The 17,014-nt window shown below is 44.4% G+C and overlaps 1 protein-coding gene across 7 annotated transcripts in view; it reads left to right on the top strand.

Moving 5' to 3' along the window:
- Nucleotides 1–11,165, top strand: part of USF3 (upstream transcription factor family member 3) — a 28,060-nt gene extending 16,895 nt beyond the window's left edge. For all 7 annotated transcript variants that reach the window (XM_015643944.1, XM_015643934.1, XM_033517223.1 and 4 more), the window contains 3 exons: nucleotides 1,167–1,249; nucleotides 2,281–2,377; nucleotides 3,443–11,165. In XM_015643944.1, the coding sequence (XP_015499430.1) occupies nucleotides 1,167–1,249; nucleotides 2,281–2,377; nucleotides 3,443–9,903 (6,641 nt within the window). In that variant the 3' untranslated portion in view covers nucleotides 9,904–11,165. The remainder of the gene's footprint in view (nucleotides 1–1,166; nucleotides 1,250–2,280; nucleotides 2,378–3,442) is intronic.
- Nucleotides 11,166–17,014: the final 5,849 nt, after the last annotated feature.

The following is a 17,014-nucleotide window of genomic DNA, read 5'->3' on the forward strand; positions in this document are numbered from 1 at the left end:
CAAAAAAAAAAAAAAAAAATAGTCTGAGAAAGGTAAATTGAAGTGACAGGCTACTGAAATAAGACTGTTTAAATTAAATTAATGAGTCTTTTGTAAAGGAGCAAAATGAAATACACTCACCTGCAGGTGCCACCAAAAGCAGAGCAACTGCACAAATCAGAAGGTTCATTCAGCACCATGAATGAACAACACAATGGTTTGAGTCATGACAAAGCCATTACAGATATTTTTCCTTTTTTTTTTTTTTTTTGAAGAAAGATATCTAATAGTTTCAAGTTTGCAAAGAACATGAAAGTATTTCAGTAAAAAAACTAAATAGCTACATGAGGGTTAACAATATTTGAAAGAGGCTGACTGTGGTGGATGGAAAGCAGGTACTGTGTAAAAATCAAGTCCAGAGGTATTTACACTCCTAGACTTAGAGTGTAGACCCTTTCCGCCAATATTCAGACCTATTGAAGAGGTAAATGGTATCACTAGAAGACTATAAATGAAGTTTTTTCTGTCCTTCTCCAAAATAGGTAATTCCCTGAACTACTCTCCATTCAATATATTCTTTACTCCCAGTCAGTTAGACCTTAAAGAACAGTCAAACCTTTGGACATGAAAAAGCATAACTGGTAGTCCATATACCTAGAGCTTCAGCTATGTTTAGTGTTGGCTGGCTGCTCTGTTAATGTAAATTAAGCCTGAAGACTGATAAAATCTACATTGTTTCTCTTTTGGTGCTAAATTTGACATTAGAATTTAAGAGGCATAGGTTTGCTTCCCAAATCTGAAGCTGATTCTTTCTATAATCTTTGTTCATTTGCTTTCTGTATGCCTAAATTTAATCAATCTGTCCTCTGAAGAGAATGGCATAAAACTGTTAGTGTTAGTTTCAAAACCAGAATTTTGAGCTGTAGGAACTTTACTTTTTCATGAAGGGGTCCAAAATATATCCCCACCTTTTAAAGGTGTAGCTATTTATGTTACAGCAGTTTGACTCCACTGGGTGTTAATCCAATAATTTAGGTTTACCTTAGAGGAACTTTTTTCCTCACTCAAGTTACTCCAGGTTCTAGTGTGTAATGAAATAATGTATTTTTGAGCCTTTACATTGTCCTAGTTGTGATGCTGTTGTGCTGGCTTGCCCATCCAGATGACACAGTATTATTTTTGTTTAGTGGAGAGACATCGAAAGAAGAAGATTAATGCTGGAATAAACAGAATTGGAGAACTCATTCCCTGCTCTCCAGCACTTAAGCAGGTGAGTGTCCATCCAGAGGTGCATACAAGATTCCTGCCAAATGTTCAAATGTTTTTTTGTCTGGAATTTTAAATACTTATTTTACTATTTGTATTAGCAAGAAGGAAAAACTGTCTGAATTAATATACTCAAAAATATCACTAGTTATTAGTATTTTAAAAACTACTTGTAATAGAATTCCTATTTGGAAGTGCAGGGTCACATGAATGTAGTTACATAGATTTTGAGCATTTTATCTTAAACTGTTGCATTTGACTGATTATTTTTGTCATCCTTCATATGATGGTTTGAAAGCAATTCAGAAACTAAAATTATAATGATAGTAATTTAAGACACTCTTCTTGCAAAAGATGAAGCAAGACAAATGCTCTGAGGTTGATGCACAGAAGCATCTTTTTCAAGATAGAGGAATCCCCAACAGAGAGTGTTCCTACTGAACAGTAGAAGAAATTAAGAAGTGAACAAAGGTTTTGCAGGCAGAATAAGCATAGTTTCATAAAAAAGATTGTGGATGGCTTATTTTCTCTTCACATATTCCCTAGTATACTACTTTCAAAATTATGCATATATCTCCCTGGATAGTTGTTCCATGTTTGTTTCCTTTCTAATAAAATATTTACAAGGCAGTATCCTGGAAATTTCATGTGATGTGTATGTTTATTAGTGAACATGATTTTAGCTGATCAGCAAGAAAGGATGCTGACTGTTCAACATCTGTGGCCTTAGTATCTACCTCTGGGCATCAGAAAGTGTCAGCTCCAGCACTGAAAATGTTATTCTGTAAAATCTCACTGCATTTTAGGGTCAGCATCACTCACAAAACTTGGTAGATTCATCTTACAAAAGCAACCAAACCAAAAATCAACCTCAAAAAAACCCAACACAAACCAAATGAAAACATACCCTACCCAGTGATATTCAGGGTATGTTTTTAAAGTAAAAACCTCTTGGAGTAAGTGCAGCCTCATCACTAATGGATTTACAAATTCTAGACCTTTCTCCTAATTTTATATATGTGTTTTCTTTTACAGAGCAAGAACATGATCCTGGATCAGGCCTTTAAGTATATAACAGAAATGAAAAGACAAAATGATGAACTTCTGTTAAATGGAGGGAACAATGAGCAGGGTAAGTACAGATGCTGCTGGGGGCTCTAGAGTTTCTTTCCCACATTTCTGCTGTGTCTCTGTACTAACAACAAAGCCTGGAACCACAAATGGGAATCCCAAGGAATTATGCACATACAGGAAAAAAACAGTTGCTTAGAATATTTTGAAACAAAAAACCAACAGAATGCCCAAGTGAGTGTTCTGGCACATAGTTATGAGATAATGAAGGAATTGTATTGTGATGTAAAGTAATTACAGAGCTTATAGGTGATGTGGCATCATCCAGTAAATTCTGCCCCAGTTTATTCTACTGTAGTGACCAGAATGATTTCTGACAAACTTCAGTTACATTTTTTTTTCATCAAAAAGATGTTTTCTTCATTCATAAAGCTTTTTTTTTAACTTTGAAAAGCTGTAGATGTTATAACAGCTCATTTTTTAAAAATATAATGCATCATATATAATTTACTTGAATAGATGTGTAAAAGTACAGTGATGGAGGTATGACAGAAATAATCTCAGAGCTAACGGTGTGGTTTGTGATTTTTATTGCTGCTTTATTGTGATTTTCCCAGTTTGGTGAGCCATCTCCCAAGTGCATTGCCAGTTTCTGTGGCTTTGCATGAGTGCTTTGTATTTCATTTTGCCTGTAATTTTTAGATGTAATGAAACTTAATTTTCCTGGAAAGCTGTAAGATTGTCAATTAAAACACTTCTGGTGTTTGAAAAAGAGCAGGGAAAAGAAAAAGATTAATGTGCTTCTCTTTCCTTCAGGAATTAAACAATTTTGATTAGCATTCAGTTTCATCTGAGTTAGTCCTAATGTTTTTTCCTAAGCAATTTGATATATCCTGCTATTGTCAATGGAATAGTCTCTGAAATTAGTTCACTTTCCCATTCAGTAGAGAGACTTATCAGGATAAGAGTGCATAGCTTTTACTCACCATTTGAAAAGAACATACATTATTAACAATTTATTTCTACAAATTATTTCATTACTACACATTGTTTGCTCTCCAAATCGTGTGGTAACACTATTTCATTATTTTCTCTGATGTAATGGAGTGCTCTCACTGTTTTGTAGCTGAAGAGATAAAAAAACTCCGGAAACAGTTGGATGAACTGCAAAAGGAAAACGGGAGATACATTGAGCTACTGAAAGCAAATGATATTTGCTTGTATGATGACCCTACGATCCACTGGAAAGGAAACCTCAAAAACGCCAAGGTCTCCGTTGTTATTCCCAGTGATCAGGTTCAGAAGAACATCATTGTCTATTCAAATGGGACTCAACCCAATGGAAATAACCAGGGAGCATCTGTGCAGGGAATAACATTTAATGTTGGTCATAATTTACAAAAGCAAACAGCCAATGTTGTGCCAGTTCAGAGGACTTGCAACCTAGTGACTCCTGTGACAATTGCTGGTATTTATCCCACAGAAAATAAGCCATGGTCACAACCTACAGTTTCTCCGCTGGCATCCGCTCAGACAGCTCCAGCAGGGAATGTTCGTGAGCTCTCCACCACAGAGAATGAGCGAGGTGTGCCCACCACTGCTCCTGCCAGCTCACAGAGCACACCTCGACCTCCAGCAGAACAGGAGCTGCAGTGCTCTGCAAGTAACACACCACAGAATGAGAAAAATCCCCTCAAAAGTAAAAATGATGAGGAGGGCACTAAATCAACAAAGAAAACACTCCTGCAGGGAGCCAGCATTCCTTCCAGTGCCTCTGTGGAAGCCTCCCAAGTTCAACCGGTAAATGCAACTTGTTCAAATACACACAGTTCCAAGAGTGACCTCCAGGAGAGTTGTGCCGTTTCAACCACGGACACAGCTTGTGTGCCACCTGCGAGACTGTCTGCTGCAGAGAGCTGCTCTTCTGCAAACGTCCTCAAAAGTACGGACGTGGTCAGCAGTGCTGGGACGCCTGCGACGTCTGCAGCAGAAGGAGTTAAGGCTGTGACAGCAATAAGCACTCTGGCTGCCAGTCCCCTGGAGAACTGCTGGTCCTTTTCAGGCTCTTCAGGTGTTGGCGCTTCAGACTTGAAAAACATGAGTAGCCTTACCCGGATGCCTTCAGCTGGGAACACACAGACCACGTGGACGACTTTGCAGCTGGCAGGAAACACTGTTCAGCCACTGAGCCAGACACCATCCGGGATAATGACTGCCCTCCTCAACGAGCCAGTCAGTGGTGCTGGGACTGTGTCTTCTGCCCACAGCAGGCCTTTGACCACAAGTATCAGTTTGCATGCTTCTCTGCCTGGGGATGGCCAGGCAGCTGAACAGATTGTAGTTACCTTGCCCTCGTGCCCACCTGTACCTATACAGCCTTTGATCAGCCAGCCACAGGTTAAAGCCCAGGCTGCAGGAAATATCCTTCCATTAAACTCAGCTATGCAGGTGATTCAGATGGCTCAGCCTGTCGCTTCAGCTGTGACAGGAGCACCAACTAACCAGAATGTCATCATTCTCCAGCCTCCGAACCCTGCTCCGTGCCCGCCCATTGTGAGAGCGGAAGTTCCCAGCCAAAACGTTAGTCAGCAAATTGTAATTATACAAGCTGCAAATCAGAATCCTCTTCCCCTCCTCTCTGCTCAGCCTTCTGCTTCTGTAAGAGTCCCTGTGAATGGGCCGACTGCAGTCGCCAACTCCAGTGGCTCCATGCAAAATGCCTCTCTTCCACAGACTTTTGGAGGGAAGCACCTTGTCCATATATTACCAAGGCCATCTTCTTTGCCATCTTCTAGCTCTACACAGACATTTTCCGTGACAATGTCCAGTCAACAGCACCCTCAGACTATCTCATTAAATGGGCAGCTTTTTGCATTGCAGCCTGTCATGTCTTCATCTGGAGCTTCAAACCAAGCCCCTATGCAAATTATTCAGCCCACCACCAGCGAAGATCCAAATACCAATGTTGCCCTCAATACATTTGGTGCTTTAGCTAACCTCAATCAAAGCATATCACAAATGGCTGGACAGAGCTGCTTGCACTTGTCTCTCAGCCACCCCACCAATCCTGCGACTGTCAATAACCAGATTGCCACAGTCAACTGCGTGTCATTGCCAACTTCTGTGGCATCTTCAGTGCCTGCAGAGGTCTCGGTATTAACCAGTGCATCTAATTCCGTAAATGCTTCCCCACAAAAATCGGCTGCTGGCTTGCCATCTAGTGCAAAATCAAAAAGGACTAACAAAAAGCCAAGTACAAAGAAACACCAAGCAGTCAATAATAAAGCGTCCTGCCCAGCAGTTCCTTGCAAAGATGCAGGGAAGGTGGACTGTTCTCCTGTGGAGACGGTGGCAAAGCCTTCAAATGGTGAAGGGCCGCCGGAAAGTGCCCCGGCAGCGTCACAAGCTGTAACCCCATCACAGGCGGGTGGCGCGGCTGCATCGAGCACCATCAGCATTTCTGATCCTCCTTCCAAAGAGGCTGCAAGCTCTGAACAGGCAGTGAAAACCCCCTCTGCTCCAGAGCCGAGCTCAGCAGAGGTTCCTGCCTCCTCACCACTGGAGTCTGTCGTGTCAGAGCAGCTGCTGCTCGCTCCACCGCCAGCCAAAGACGCTGCTCCTCGCCAGCAGGCCCAGGGATCTCAGAGCCACCCACCAACTGCCTCTGTCTTGTCAGAGTCTCCTAAACCCTCTGAGCCCCCCAAAACCTTAACACCCTCTCATAGAGAAGCACAGGTGACACATTTGCAGGTTGCAAATGGGACTTCAGCAGTACAGAGCAACACAGCAGGTCATACTTCCAAGGCAGGAATGATTTCGGAGTCCTGCAATGTTGCGCAGGATTCCTCAGTGGTAATGCAAGATGCGGACTTGTTAGAAGGACAGGGTCTAACCAAAATGCTGTCTGATCTCACAAAAGAAAGAACAGCTGTGGAAAAAACCTCTTCATTTACTGTTCAGGGGGAGCATTCTAATTTTCCTATGGAAAACTCTAAATCAGCAGAATCAAATGTTGATTTGCCTGAGAAGCAGGAACTCTTGCTGATGAACACGGAAAGTGACACTCTCTCCCAGCCTCACTCATGCATCTCTGATCAGGAAGTAGTCAGTGCTTCCCTTATCACTAGCAGGCAGGCCGACTCTCCCATGTCAACCAGCTCTGGCAGCAGTAGAGGCTTCTCAGTTGCGTCTATGTTGCCAGATACCACCAGAGAAGACGTCACGAGCAGCACCTCCACCAGTACCTGTAACAGCTGCACATTTTCAGAGCAGACTGACATTGTAGCTCTTGCAGCAAGAGCTATTTTTGACCAGGAAAGCCTTGAGAAAGGTGGAGGGGGAATACAGGTTAGCACAAGGGATGTCATCTCTAAGTCTGAGGTTGCACCTTTGGAGAGAGAGCAACAGCCTTTTAAACCTCAGTCAGTGAAAGAAAACAATGCAGGGCCGCTGGAAGTGGCACCAAACAAATTCAGTCATGAAGCAGTACAGACCAATGTCGACAGGCAGGTAGAGAAGCCAAGCTGCTCTGTAGGAGGTGTGGAAACATCAAACACTCCTTTGCAGATTTCCACTTCCCAGACACCCAGCATAACCAGTCTAAGTGTGAATAATCTGATACACCAGAGCCGCATTGTCCATCCCCTGGTGAGTTGTTCAGGTTTATCCCAGTCTTCAGAGCCTGCAAGTGTCCCTGCAACTGTGAGCCTCTCCCTTCCATCTAGCACATACATCAATCCGTCTCCTGGACCTGCTCTGATGAGTGAATATGCGCAGGAACAACTGAATGCTATCAGGGCAAGCACCATGCAGGCTCCTCAGCTGCAGGAATCACACTTGAAACAGCAAAACCACGAAGGTCGCAAGGACTCTGCCAAGAGGGCCGTTCAGGATGACCTTCTGCTTTCTACAGCCAAGAGGCAAAAGCAGTGCCAGACAGCACCCATAAGGCTTGAGGGGATGCCGCTGATGAACCGAACACCAGAGGGTATTGCTGATCAAACACAGATGCTGGTTAGTCAGATTCCTCCTAATTCATCCAATTCAGTGGCACCAGTGAGCAATCAAGGGCATGCTGATGGCCTCAACAGGTTATTCCCACCCAACAGCAGTTTCGTAGCGCCGGCTTTGAGACAAACTGAAGTTCAGTGCAGTTCTCAGGCACCGCTTTCAGAGCAGCCAGGGCAGCACTTGCAGCCAATTCAACATGTCCCTGCCCAAGGCATCTCTCACCTTCACAGTAATCACCCGTACTTGAAGCAGCAGCAGGCTGGGCAGTTAAGAGAGAGGCACCACTTGTACCAGCTGCAGCACCACGTCACGCACGGGGAAAACTCAGTCCACTCTCAACCCCACAGCGTCCACCAACAGCGAACAATACAGCAGGAGGTGCAGATGCAAAAGAAACGGAATCTCATCCAGGGAACACAAGCCACACAGCTTTCTCTGCAGCAAAAACACCACGGAAGTGATCAAACACGGCAGAAAGGTGGTCAGCCCCATCCTCACCACCAACAAATGCAGCAGCAGATGCAGCAGCACTTTGGAGCTTCCCAGCCTGAAAAGAACTGTGAAAATCCTGCAACAAGCAGAAACCACCACAACCACCCTCAGAGCCACATCAGTCAGGATATTTTGCATCAACAGCAACAGGATGTTGGCAGCAGACAGCAAGGCTCCACTTCAGAACATGTGTCAGGGCACAATCAGATGCAAAGACTTATGACCTCGAGGGGCTTAGAGCAGCAGATGGTGTCCCAGGCCAGTATCGTAACCAGACCATCAGATATGACATGCACCCCTCACAGACAGGAAAGAAACAGGGTTTCCAGCTACTCTGCTGAGGCTCTCATTGGGAAGACGCCCTCTAATTCAGAGCAGAGAATAGGAATATCTCTTCAAGGCCCTAGGGTTTCTGACCAGCTTGAAATGAGAAGCTATCTTGATGTTTCTAGAAGTAAAGGGTTGGCGATTCATAATATGCAGGGCCGCTTGTCAGTCGACCACACAGTTGGCTCAGATGTGCAGCGTCTTTCTGATTGCCAGACATTTAAGCCCTCTGGACCCAATCAACAGCCAGCGGGCAATTTTGATGTACAGGCTTCAAGAAACAGTGAAATTGGCAATTCTGTGTCATCCCTCCGAGGCATGCAGTCACAAGCGTTCCGAATTGGTCAGAATGCTGCGCCATCCATAGAGAGGCAGAAGAGACTGCCCTACCAGCCAGTACAGGGTATTCCAGCAGGGAACACCCTGCCATCAAGGGAAAATGAAAACACGTGCCACCAAAGTTTTATGCAGAGTTTGCTCGCCCCTCACCTTGGAGATCAAGTCAGTGGAAGCCAAAGATCAATCCCAGAACATCAAAGGAACACGCAGTGTGGTGCCTCCTCCACAATCGAGTACAGCTGTCCCCCAGCACGGGAGAGCGTCCACATCCGAAGGGATGGTGATGGCCAGAGCAGGGAAAGCTGTGACATGTCCACCATTGGGGCAATTAACACAAGGAACAGTTCATTGACTATTCCTTTTTCGAGTTCTTCCTCCTCAGGAGACATTCAGGGTCGCAATACAAGCCCAAACATCTCTGTGCAGAAGTCCAACCCCATGAGGATGACAGACAGTCATGGAACTAAGAACCACATGAATACACCCGTTTCCAGCAATATGCATGGAGTTGTGAGGCCAGCTCACCCTCACCCTGCGGTTTCTCATGGAAACGGCGAGCAAGGGCAGCCTTCTGTTCGTCAGCCAAATTCTTCAGTCACTCAGCGCTCGAGGCATCCTCTGCAAGACAATGGAGGTTCTAAAATACGTCAGCCCGAAAGGAATCGATCTGGAAATCAGAGACATGGAAATGTCTTTGACCCTAGTCTTCCCCATCTTCCTCTGTCTGCCAGCGGCAGCATGATCCTTGGGCGCCAACAGTCCACAATAGAAAAAAGAGGAAGCATTGTCCGATTTATGTCTGATGGCCCTCAAGTGTCCAACGATAATGCGGCCCCTGACCAACATACTCTCTCCCAGAATTTTGGATTCCCTTTTATTCCAGAGGGTGGCATGAATCCACCAATAAATGCTAACGCTTCTTTCATCCCTCCAGTCACTCAGCCTAGTGCCACTCGGACACCAGCTCTAATCCCAGTTGATCCCCAGAATACACTGCCATCCTTCTATCCACCTTACTCTCCTGCCCACCCTACCCTCTCCAATGACATTTCTATCCCTTACTTTCCCAATCAAATGTTTCCCAACCCAAGCACGGAGAAGCCGAGCACTGGAGGTTTAAACAATCGATTTGGATCCATTTTGTCTCCTCCCAGGCCTGTTGGTTTTGCTCAGCCAAGTTTTCCTTTGCTTCCAGATATGCCACCGATGCACATGACCAACACATCGCACTTATCCAATTTTAACTTAACTTCCCTGTTTCCAGAAATAGCCACAGCTCTTCCTCCAGATGGCTCAGCGATGTCGCCTTTGCTTTCCATTGCAAACACATCTGCTTCAGATTCTTCCAAGCAGCCCTCAAACCGCCCTGCCCACAATATAAGCCATATTTTAGGTCACGACTGCAGCTCAGCTGTATGAACTGGCAGACTGACTTCTGGTCTGATGTGTTGTTTATATATTTAAGAAGAAGGAAGCAGATCTTAGTGGCACCCTTGGAGAGACCATTCATAGCATCACTGTTTGTTTGACTAAATGTATGTATATGGTACTTTCCATATTTAAATAGACGTTGTATTTCCACCCACCTTACTAACTCTAAAGCACCAGTGCCTATAGCAATGCTTACTTACTAGGAAACAGTAAGGATGCAACATTGAGAGCTGTGCAAATCTTGGTTGTTGATTTTCCAACAGTCAAGTTTGATGTCCGATTGTCCCAAGGTAAGGGCCACCCTCAGTAACACATGGAGTGAGAGCATCCGTATGGGAAATAGGAAACAAGTGCTACAGGTGTCTGTTTGTTCATGATGTGTTTACGTGAAACTGCAGAGGAGCTTGGAATGGTTTGGGTTTCTCTTTTTCCTTTGTAAAATATCTCCAGGAGCTTCAACACAAGTCAAGTCTGTGTTAACCCAGTGCTAATCGTAAAAGGCATTTGTTGTGCAGCTTTTGTCTGTCTCAAGCTTGTCACATACATGTGACCTAAGGCTGACTGCCTGGTGAAAATCACTGTGTGCTCCCATGGTCAGCAATTAAAAATACTGTTTTAGAAAATTTAGATTTCTTTAACCCATGACTTTTTGTTTCCAAGAATCTTGTTTGGATCTCTTTCAACAGTGGCTTCAGTTAGTTACTGCTGAACTCAGTCAATGTTTCAGTGTAGCTCACCACTCCTGGTGCAGTCAGCAGACAGCAGCTGTGTTTGTTGCCATTCCTTGGGGTGGGTTTTGTACTTTGTTTAGCACCTTCTCAATGTCTTTTTTTTTTTCCCCCGTCTACTTTTCTTTGGCCCATGCTCCAACACCAGCTTTCTGATTTCTGTAAGTGACAGCCCTTTGTTGTAGCAGGCAGCACAACAGGAAGAGGACTGAGCCTGTCCCATCCCACAAAATGAGTGGACATTCTTGGGGGCACAGTTTTTACTTGATATTGCTAATAGGATTGAGTCTGAGTTAATATCAGTACTCTGCACTTGAATGCACCTTTTATCTAAATCTGTGTGATTGTGGCTGAAGGAGGAAATGAAACACACAGGAAGACATTGGGATTTGAGGAAGGATGATGCGTTTGTAGATAGATGCATGAGAGATGGAGTGAATGTGTGTGTGCTGGCTGAGTCTTCAGTACTTTCACTAATTTTGGTCCTAATTCTTTTAAAAGAAATGAGTTAGGTAGATTTTATTTCTTTAATGTCTCTGCAGTGTGCTTTTTCTTCTAACAGGGCATAAATTGACTTGATTTTATGTGTTTGGAAGTACCATTGTGGGTTTGATTTTTCAAACAACATAATAACTTCAGGTTCCCTGACAAGCAGTCATCCTCTGCTTGTGTGTTGCTCACCACAGCATCATCTTGTTGCTTCTGGTGGGACCTGTCAGAAGCTCCTGATGAGGGCATAGGCAGGAGCAGGCTCCCTGGGATTTTTTGTTCTGTTTTGTTTCTTTTTATTTGAAAGGTGGAAAGGAAGATATTCCTCCATGTCCAAAAACAGGACCCACAAAGAGGAACCTAGAACAGTTTTCCACAGCTTGACTGCCCAGACTTCAGTTTTGCTAAGCCCTTTTACACTGATCCAGAAAAGTCAGGAGGCTTTGACATGAAAAATAATTGGGCTGTGTCTGTAGTGTGTCCTGACAATGTCTCTGCTCTTGTAACCTGTGGTCTGGTGTTTTCCTGCAAGGTGAAGTAGAACAGTTCTGATCCTGGTTGGGAATCACAGAATGAACTAGGTTGGAAAAAACGTTTGAGATCATCAAGTCCAACCTATGACCTAACCTAACACCTCCTCATCAGCTGAACCATGGCACTGAGTGCCACATACAGTCTTTTTTTTAAACATGTCCAGGGATGGTGACTCCACCATTGCCCTGGGAAGACAATTCCATTGCCCCATCAATCTTTCAATGAATAATTTTTTTCTGACGTCTAACCTGAACTTCCCTTGGTGCAGTTTAAGACTGTGTCCTCTCATTTTGTCAGTGGTTGCCTGGGAGAAGAGACCAACCCCCACCTGACTACAACCACCTTTCAGGAAGTTGTAGAGACAGATAAGGTTTTCCCTGAGCCTCCTTTTCTCCAGGCTAAACAACCCCAGCTCCCTCAGCCATTCCTCACAGGGTTTGTGTTCCAAGCCCATCATCAGCCTCATTGCCTCCTCTGGATGCACTCAAGTGTCTCAACGTCCTTCCTAAACTGAGGGGCCCAGAACTGGACACAGCACTCCAGGTGTGGCCTCACCAGTGCCAAGCACACGGGAAAAATGACCTCCCTGCTCCTACTGGCCACACTGTTCCTGATCCAGGCCAGGATGCCTGGGCATGCTGCTGGCTCATGTTCAGTCAGCTGACAGCCAGTACCCCTAGGTCCCTTTCTGCCTGGAATCATGATAATAATTCAGGTGGAGCTTATCTTAAGATGCTAAACCTAAGTGGTGCATCAGTTCTCAGTTTCTTGTGAGTATTGCAGTTCACAGCAAGGCAGTTTCTCTCTGCCACAGTGCAGTCACCAAGTGGCAGCAACTGGCCTGTGCCAGTCCCAGGGGGCAGGGGTTAGGAATGGATCGGTCCTCAGCCTCAAACCAACTAAGCCAGCTGCAGGTCTGGGTGTACCCTGGTGAGGCTCTTGACCAAAGGGGTGTCTGTAGTGCAGTAGGGCTCCAAGGGTCTGCCTCAGGTGGTGAGGTGGGTTCCATGACAGTGACTGTTCCATGGGTTCAGGATGGTAAGGATGGGGATTGAAGCAGCAGCCACTCTGTGCATTACACACTTGTCTGGTCTTTGAGGAGGGAAGCAAACACATCCATTCTTGTTCTCTTTAAATTGAATTGTGTGTGCAGCAATAGGTTTGGCTTTCAAGACAAACTAGTGAAAAATTAAGCCCTGGCTTGCAGGACTTTATATAAAGATGCTAATCTTGCTCATCACTCCAGACATTCACAGAAAATCATATTAATTTCCTCTGCTGGGAAAACCACACTACTTTATGATGTCTATGAAAACTGGAGAGAATTTAATAAACCTAAAGCTGTTGCAATGCTTGAATGTCCACAGATCCACTTGGCCAGATAGGATTCATGCCAGAGTACTGAAGGAGCAAGCAGGACATACAGCAGGACCCTGCTCGATCATCTACAAAATATCTGGGAGTCTGGACAGGTCTCTGCTGAGAGGAGGTAGCCAGTGTTATTCCAATCTACAGAAAGGGCATGAGGCAAAAACACAGACTGAGAGTTTGTGTTCCTGGAAAAATGGTGAATATTATACTGGGTACTGTTGAAAGGAGTTTAAGGAATAATGCAGCCATCAGGCACAGGCAACATGGGTTCACAAAGTTAAAGTCCTGTCTAGCTCATTTGATACTGTTCTGTGATAAGGTCACCCACCCAGTGGGTGAAGGCAATGGATGTAATTTTTCTGCATTGTAGTAATGCCTTGGATACTGTCCCTCACAGCACCCATCTGGACAAGCTGTTCAGCTGTGGGATTAGCTGGTTGATGGTGTGCTGGGTGAAGAACTGGCTTAAGGGCAGAGCTCAAAGGACTTTCAGTGAATGGGGCTATGTCTGCCTGGCACCTGGTCACCAGCAGTGCTGCTTGGGGCTTAGTTCCAGGGCCAGTTCTATCCAATGTATTTATCACTGATCTGGATACAGGAGTTGAACACACCATTGGCAAGTTTTGTTGCTGGTACCAAACTTGGAGGTGCTGTTGACTGATGCCTTGGAGAGGGATCTGGATAGACAGTCAGCCTCTTTGCTCTCTGCAGCTCCCTGACAGGGGAAGTGCAGAGGGAGGTGCTGATCCCTTCTCCTGGGATCCACTGACAGGACACATAGGACTGGCTCAAAGGGGCACTAAGAGAGGTTCAGACTGGACATTGGGAAGCATTTCTTTACCAAGAGGGTGATCAGACTTGACATAGGCTTGCTAGAAAGGTGTTTGATGTCTCAAGCATGTTAAGGAGGCATTTGGACATGCTCAGTCCTGAAGTGGATGGAGGCACTCCAGGCAGTTGGAGTGGATGATCACTACAGGTCTCTATCAACTGAAATACCTGTTCTATTTTCTTACTCCTCCATATTTATTGCTGTTGTCTCAAGGCTAAATGCAGTCCCGAGTGTTCAAGATAGAATATGTCAGCTGTGATTTTATTTGGTTTTTTTCATGCTGCACATAATTTTCGGAAGAGACAGTAACTGTCAGTGAGTTTCACATGCACCCTTTCTGTTTACAAAGACAACCAAAACCAGCTCCTCCTCACTCATAGGATGCCTTCAGTGTAGGGAATCACAGCTCAGGCATTTCAGCCATACAAAGACTCATGGGACTTTGCAGGAACTGCTCAATTTTGCTGTGTGTGGCTGAGAAGTACTTACTGTGTGACCCTTGGTCTTCTCTGGAGGATTGTATTTTGTTGTGACAGGGCACTTTGTCGTCCTTCTCAGGCCTTTTTCTGAAACCTGACGAGACCAGGATGGAGAAATGTCATTTCATTCCCCTCCCTGAACATGGCAATTTCTGTTGAAGTTCTGTGTGAATCTCTCAACATGCTGTAAGTGATGCTAACTGGTTCCATGGCATTGGTATGGGATCAGAAAACTGCTGTGACAGGAAAGGTAGGCAGACCTTCTGTGAGGGCCTCATATCAACACATTCTTCCAAATTCTGATATTTACACTGATATTTTAAAGTTCTAGATAACTTTAATTAAAGAAAATTGTGTCTGTTGTGTAGCCTTTTGGTGTAATTGACTGCCCAAGATGGGCTTTGAATGTTGAACCTGGCCTGGTCCTCTGGTTTGAGAGCAGCTTGTGAGTTTCAGTTTCTCTTATGTTCATGCTCTTTTGCCTTTAAGAGGAACAGGGGGGGACTGGATATTTCACAACAAAAGAGAGGAAATTAGATGTTAAATTTCTGTTAGTTTTTAATTATTGTTTTTGGTTTTTTTTGTCACTGTAAACTAATCCCACCTGCCATTCCACATCCACCAGGTTTCCTGCACTTAGTTTTGTAGGTCACATTGGTGTCTCAGTCCTTCCCCAGGGCCTCAGGCTCTGCTCTTGGGAAGAGGAGCAAATGCAACATCTTAGGAGTCCTTCTTTTCTTCAGTTTTCCCTTCCCTCCCATTGAACCTGTTATGTTTAGGTGTCAGGTTGATAAGGTTCACCTTACCTTGATCTGTGCTTGGGGAGGGCAGTTTGAAAAGGGAGCTTCTGCAGGTGGAATGATTCTGGTTTACTTGTTATGAAAACCCTTTGACAAGCAAATACATTTTCTTCAGCAAGCATCAGTCACATCAGTTTTCTTTTTCTCCTGAAGACTATCCAGCAATTAACGGTTCCTTTGTTTTTCAAAATACGCTTGGAAAAGATTTTGTGGGTTTAACTGCAATTTGTTAGCCTGAGAATGGCATTTTCTCTTCCATAAGATTTTTTTTGAAGGTTACTTACACAGGGTTTATTTTGGCTTTGAAGGAAGGAAAATTACCCAGTACTGCTTAATTTAGAAAAATCAGCAGTGGAAGGGAAAGGCTGGGCACTGACTCTGGGGTGGGACTGCCACAGCTGACAGACATCGTGTGGCTGTGGGTTTCAGCTTGGCCTAAATGACTTCAACAAACAATAGTAAATAATATTGGGCTGGATTGCATTTATGTCAGTGTAGTCCATATTAATCCCTTAAACAGCCTAGGAGAGTAACAGCAGAGATAGGGAAATTTGAAAACAGGCAATAAAATAGTAATGTGTTAATATTTATATACCTTTTTCTTGAGAGAAAGGACCTCATTTAGGAACAGTTAAAGAAAATGAAAACTGAAGTGATTTGAGCTGGGGGCTGAGCCTTACTGGAATGGGTTTTCCAGTTTGCCACTGTGCTGCTGCCCAGGTGGAAGAGCACCTTTCTGAAAAAAAATTAAAAGCACAGTGCTAGTCCCAAGCCTCCAGAACTTTGCACATTTTTCCTACTGCACTTTAAAGCTCTGCTGCTGCTGCTGTGGTTGGTGTCTGTAGTGCTGTTGCAGGAAACAAGTCATGTGGCAGGGCAACTTGCAGAGGGCATGGCTGGAGAAGAGGGGCCATTTAATTATTTCTGGTCTCCTGTTGTCTTTTCACCTTTTCTGAGGTACTTGTGCAGTCTTGGCTCAAAGACTCAGTCAAATTCTCACTGTTTCTGGATGACTGAATGTGCTGAGCCCTCATCTTTTGCTGTTCCCCTAGCAAGTTTCATGCTCATCACTTTAATAATGATCCCACTTCCCCTGGCAAGATAGAGTAGCACTGAACCTGTTTATACCAGATCAGTCATTTTTGTTTTGTTTTCTGCTACAGTGCTATTAGGAGATCCATTCTTTGCTATCACCTGACCTGTTACCACCTACTGCTGTTCCCTTCTCCCACTGCCATGATCCAGCATGGGTAGCAGACACAGGTTTGTGTGAGGGTGTTTTCAATTTCCTACTGCCTCTGCAACCCGTAAATTGGAAACCTCAGAGCACCAAGGCTTTTTTCCCACTGAGAGAAGGTTACTCTGTGAACTGGTAAAAGATTTAGCGAAGGTTTTTGGTCTGACAATACAAACTGATACTCTCTGCAAGCAAGCCCTGCTTAGTTACACAGAAACCATTTATTATTTGCTGATTCCTGTTTTTTCTGAGATGATTAAAAGGCTTTCTTTTCTGCCTCACCAGAAGTATCTTTATGAGAAGGTTTCCAAGTTTGCAATATGTGCTGCTGTTCTGGCAATCACAAGTGTGAAACAACAGAGCTCGTGGGGGGGGTTGGACCCTGTTCCTGCCTGCTCACTGTGAGAAGGGAAGCAAGTATGGATTTTGCCACAGGAGATTAATCAAAGATGCTGTTGCCCTCCATAATGTAAATTATTTATATTCAGTCCAGAGTATTCTGCTGTGCTTCTGTTTTATACAGCTGTAAATGACTTGGATACGGTCCCAGTGGAAAGTCCTTACTATTTTGTAATGGAAAATAGGAACTCTGCAGTAGAAATCTATAATGAATGAACAGGAACATCATC

This window comes from Parus major, chromosome 1 (genome assembly GCF_001522545.3).
Source record: "Parus major isolate Abel chromosome 1, Parus_major1.1, whole genome shotgun sequence".
Lineage (NCBI taxonomy): Eukaryota > Metazoa > Chordata > Aves > Passeriformes > Paridae > Parus > Parus major.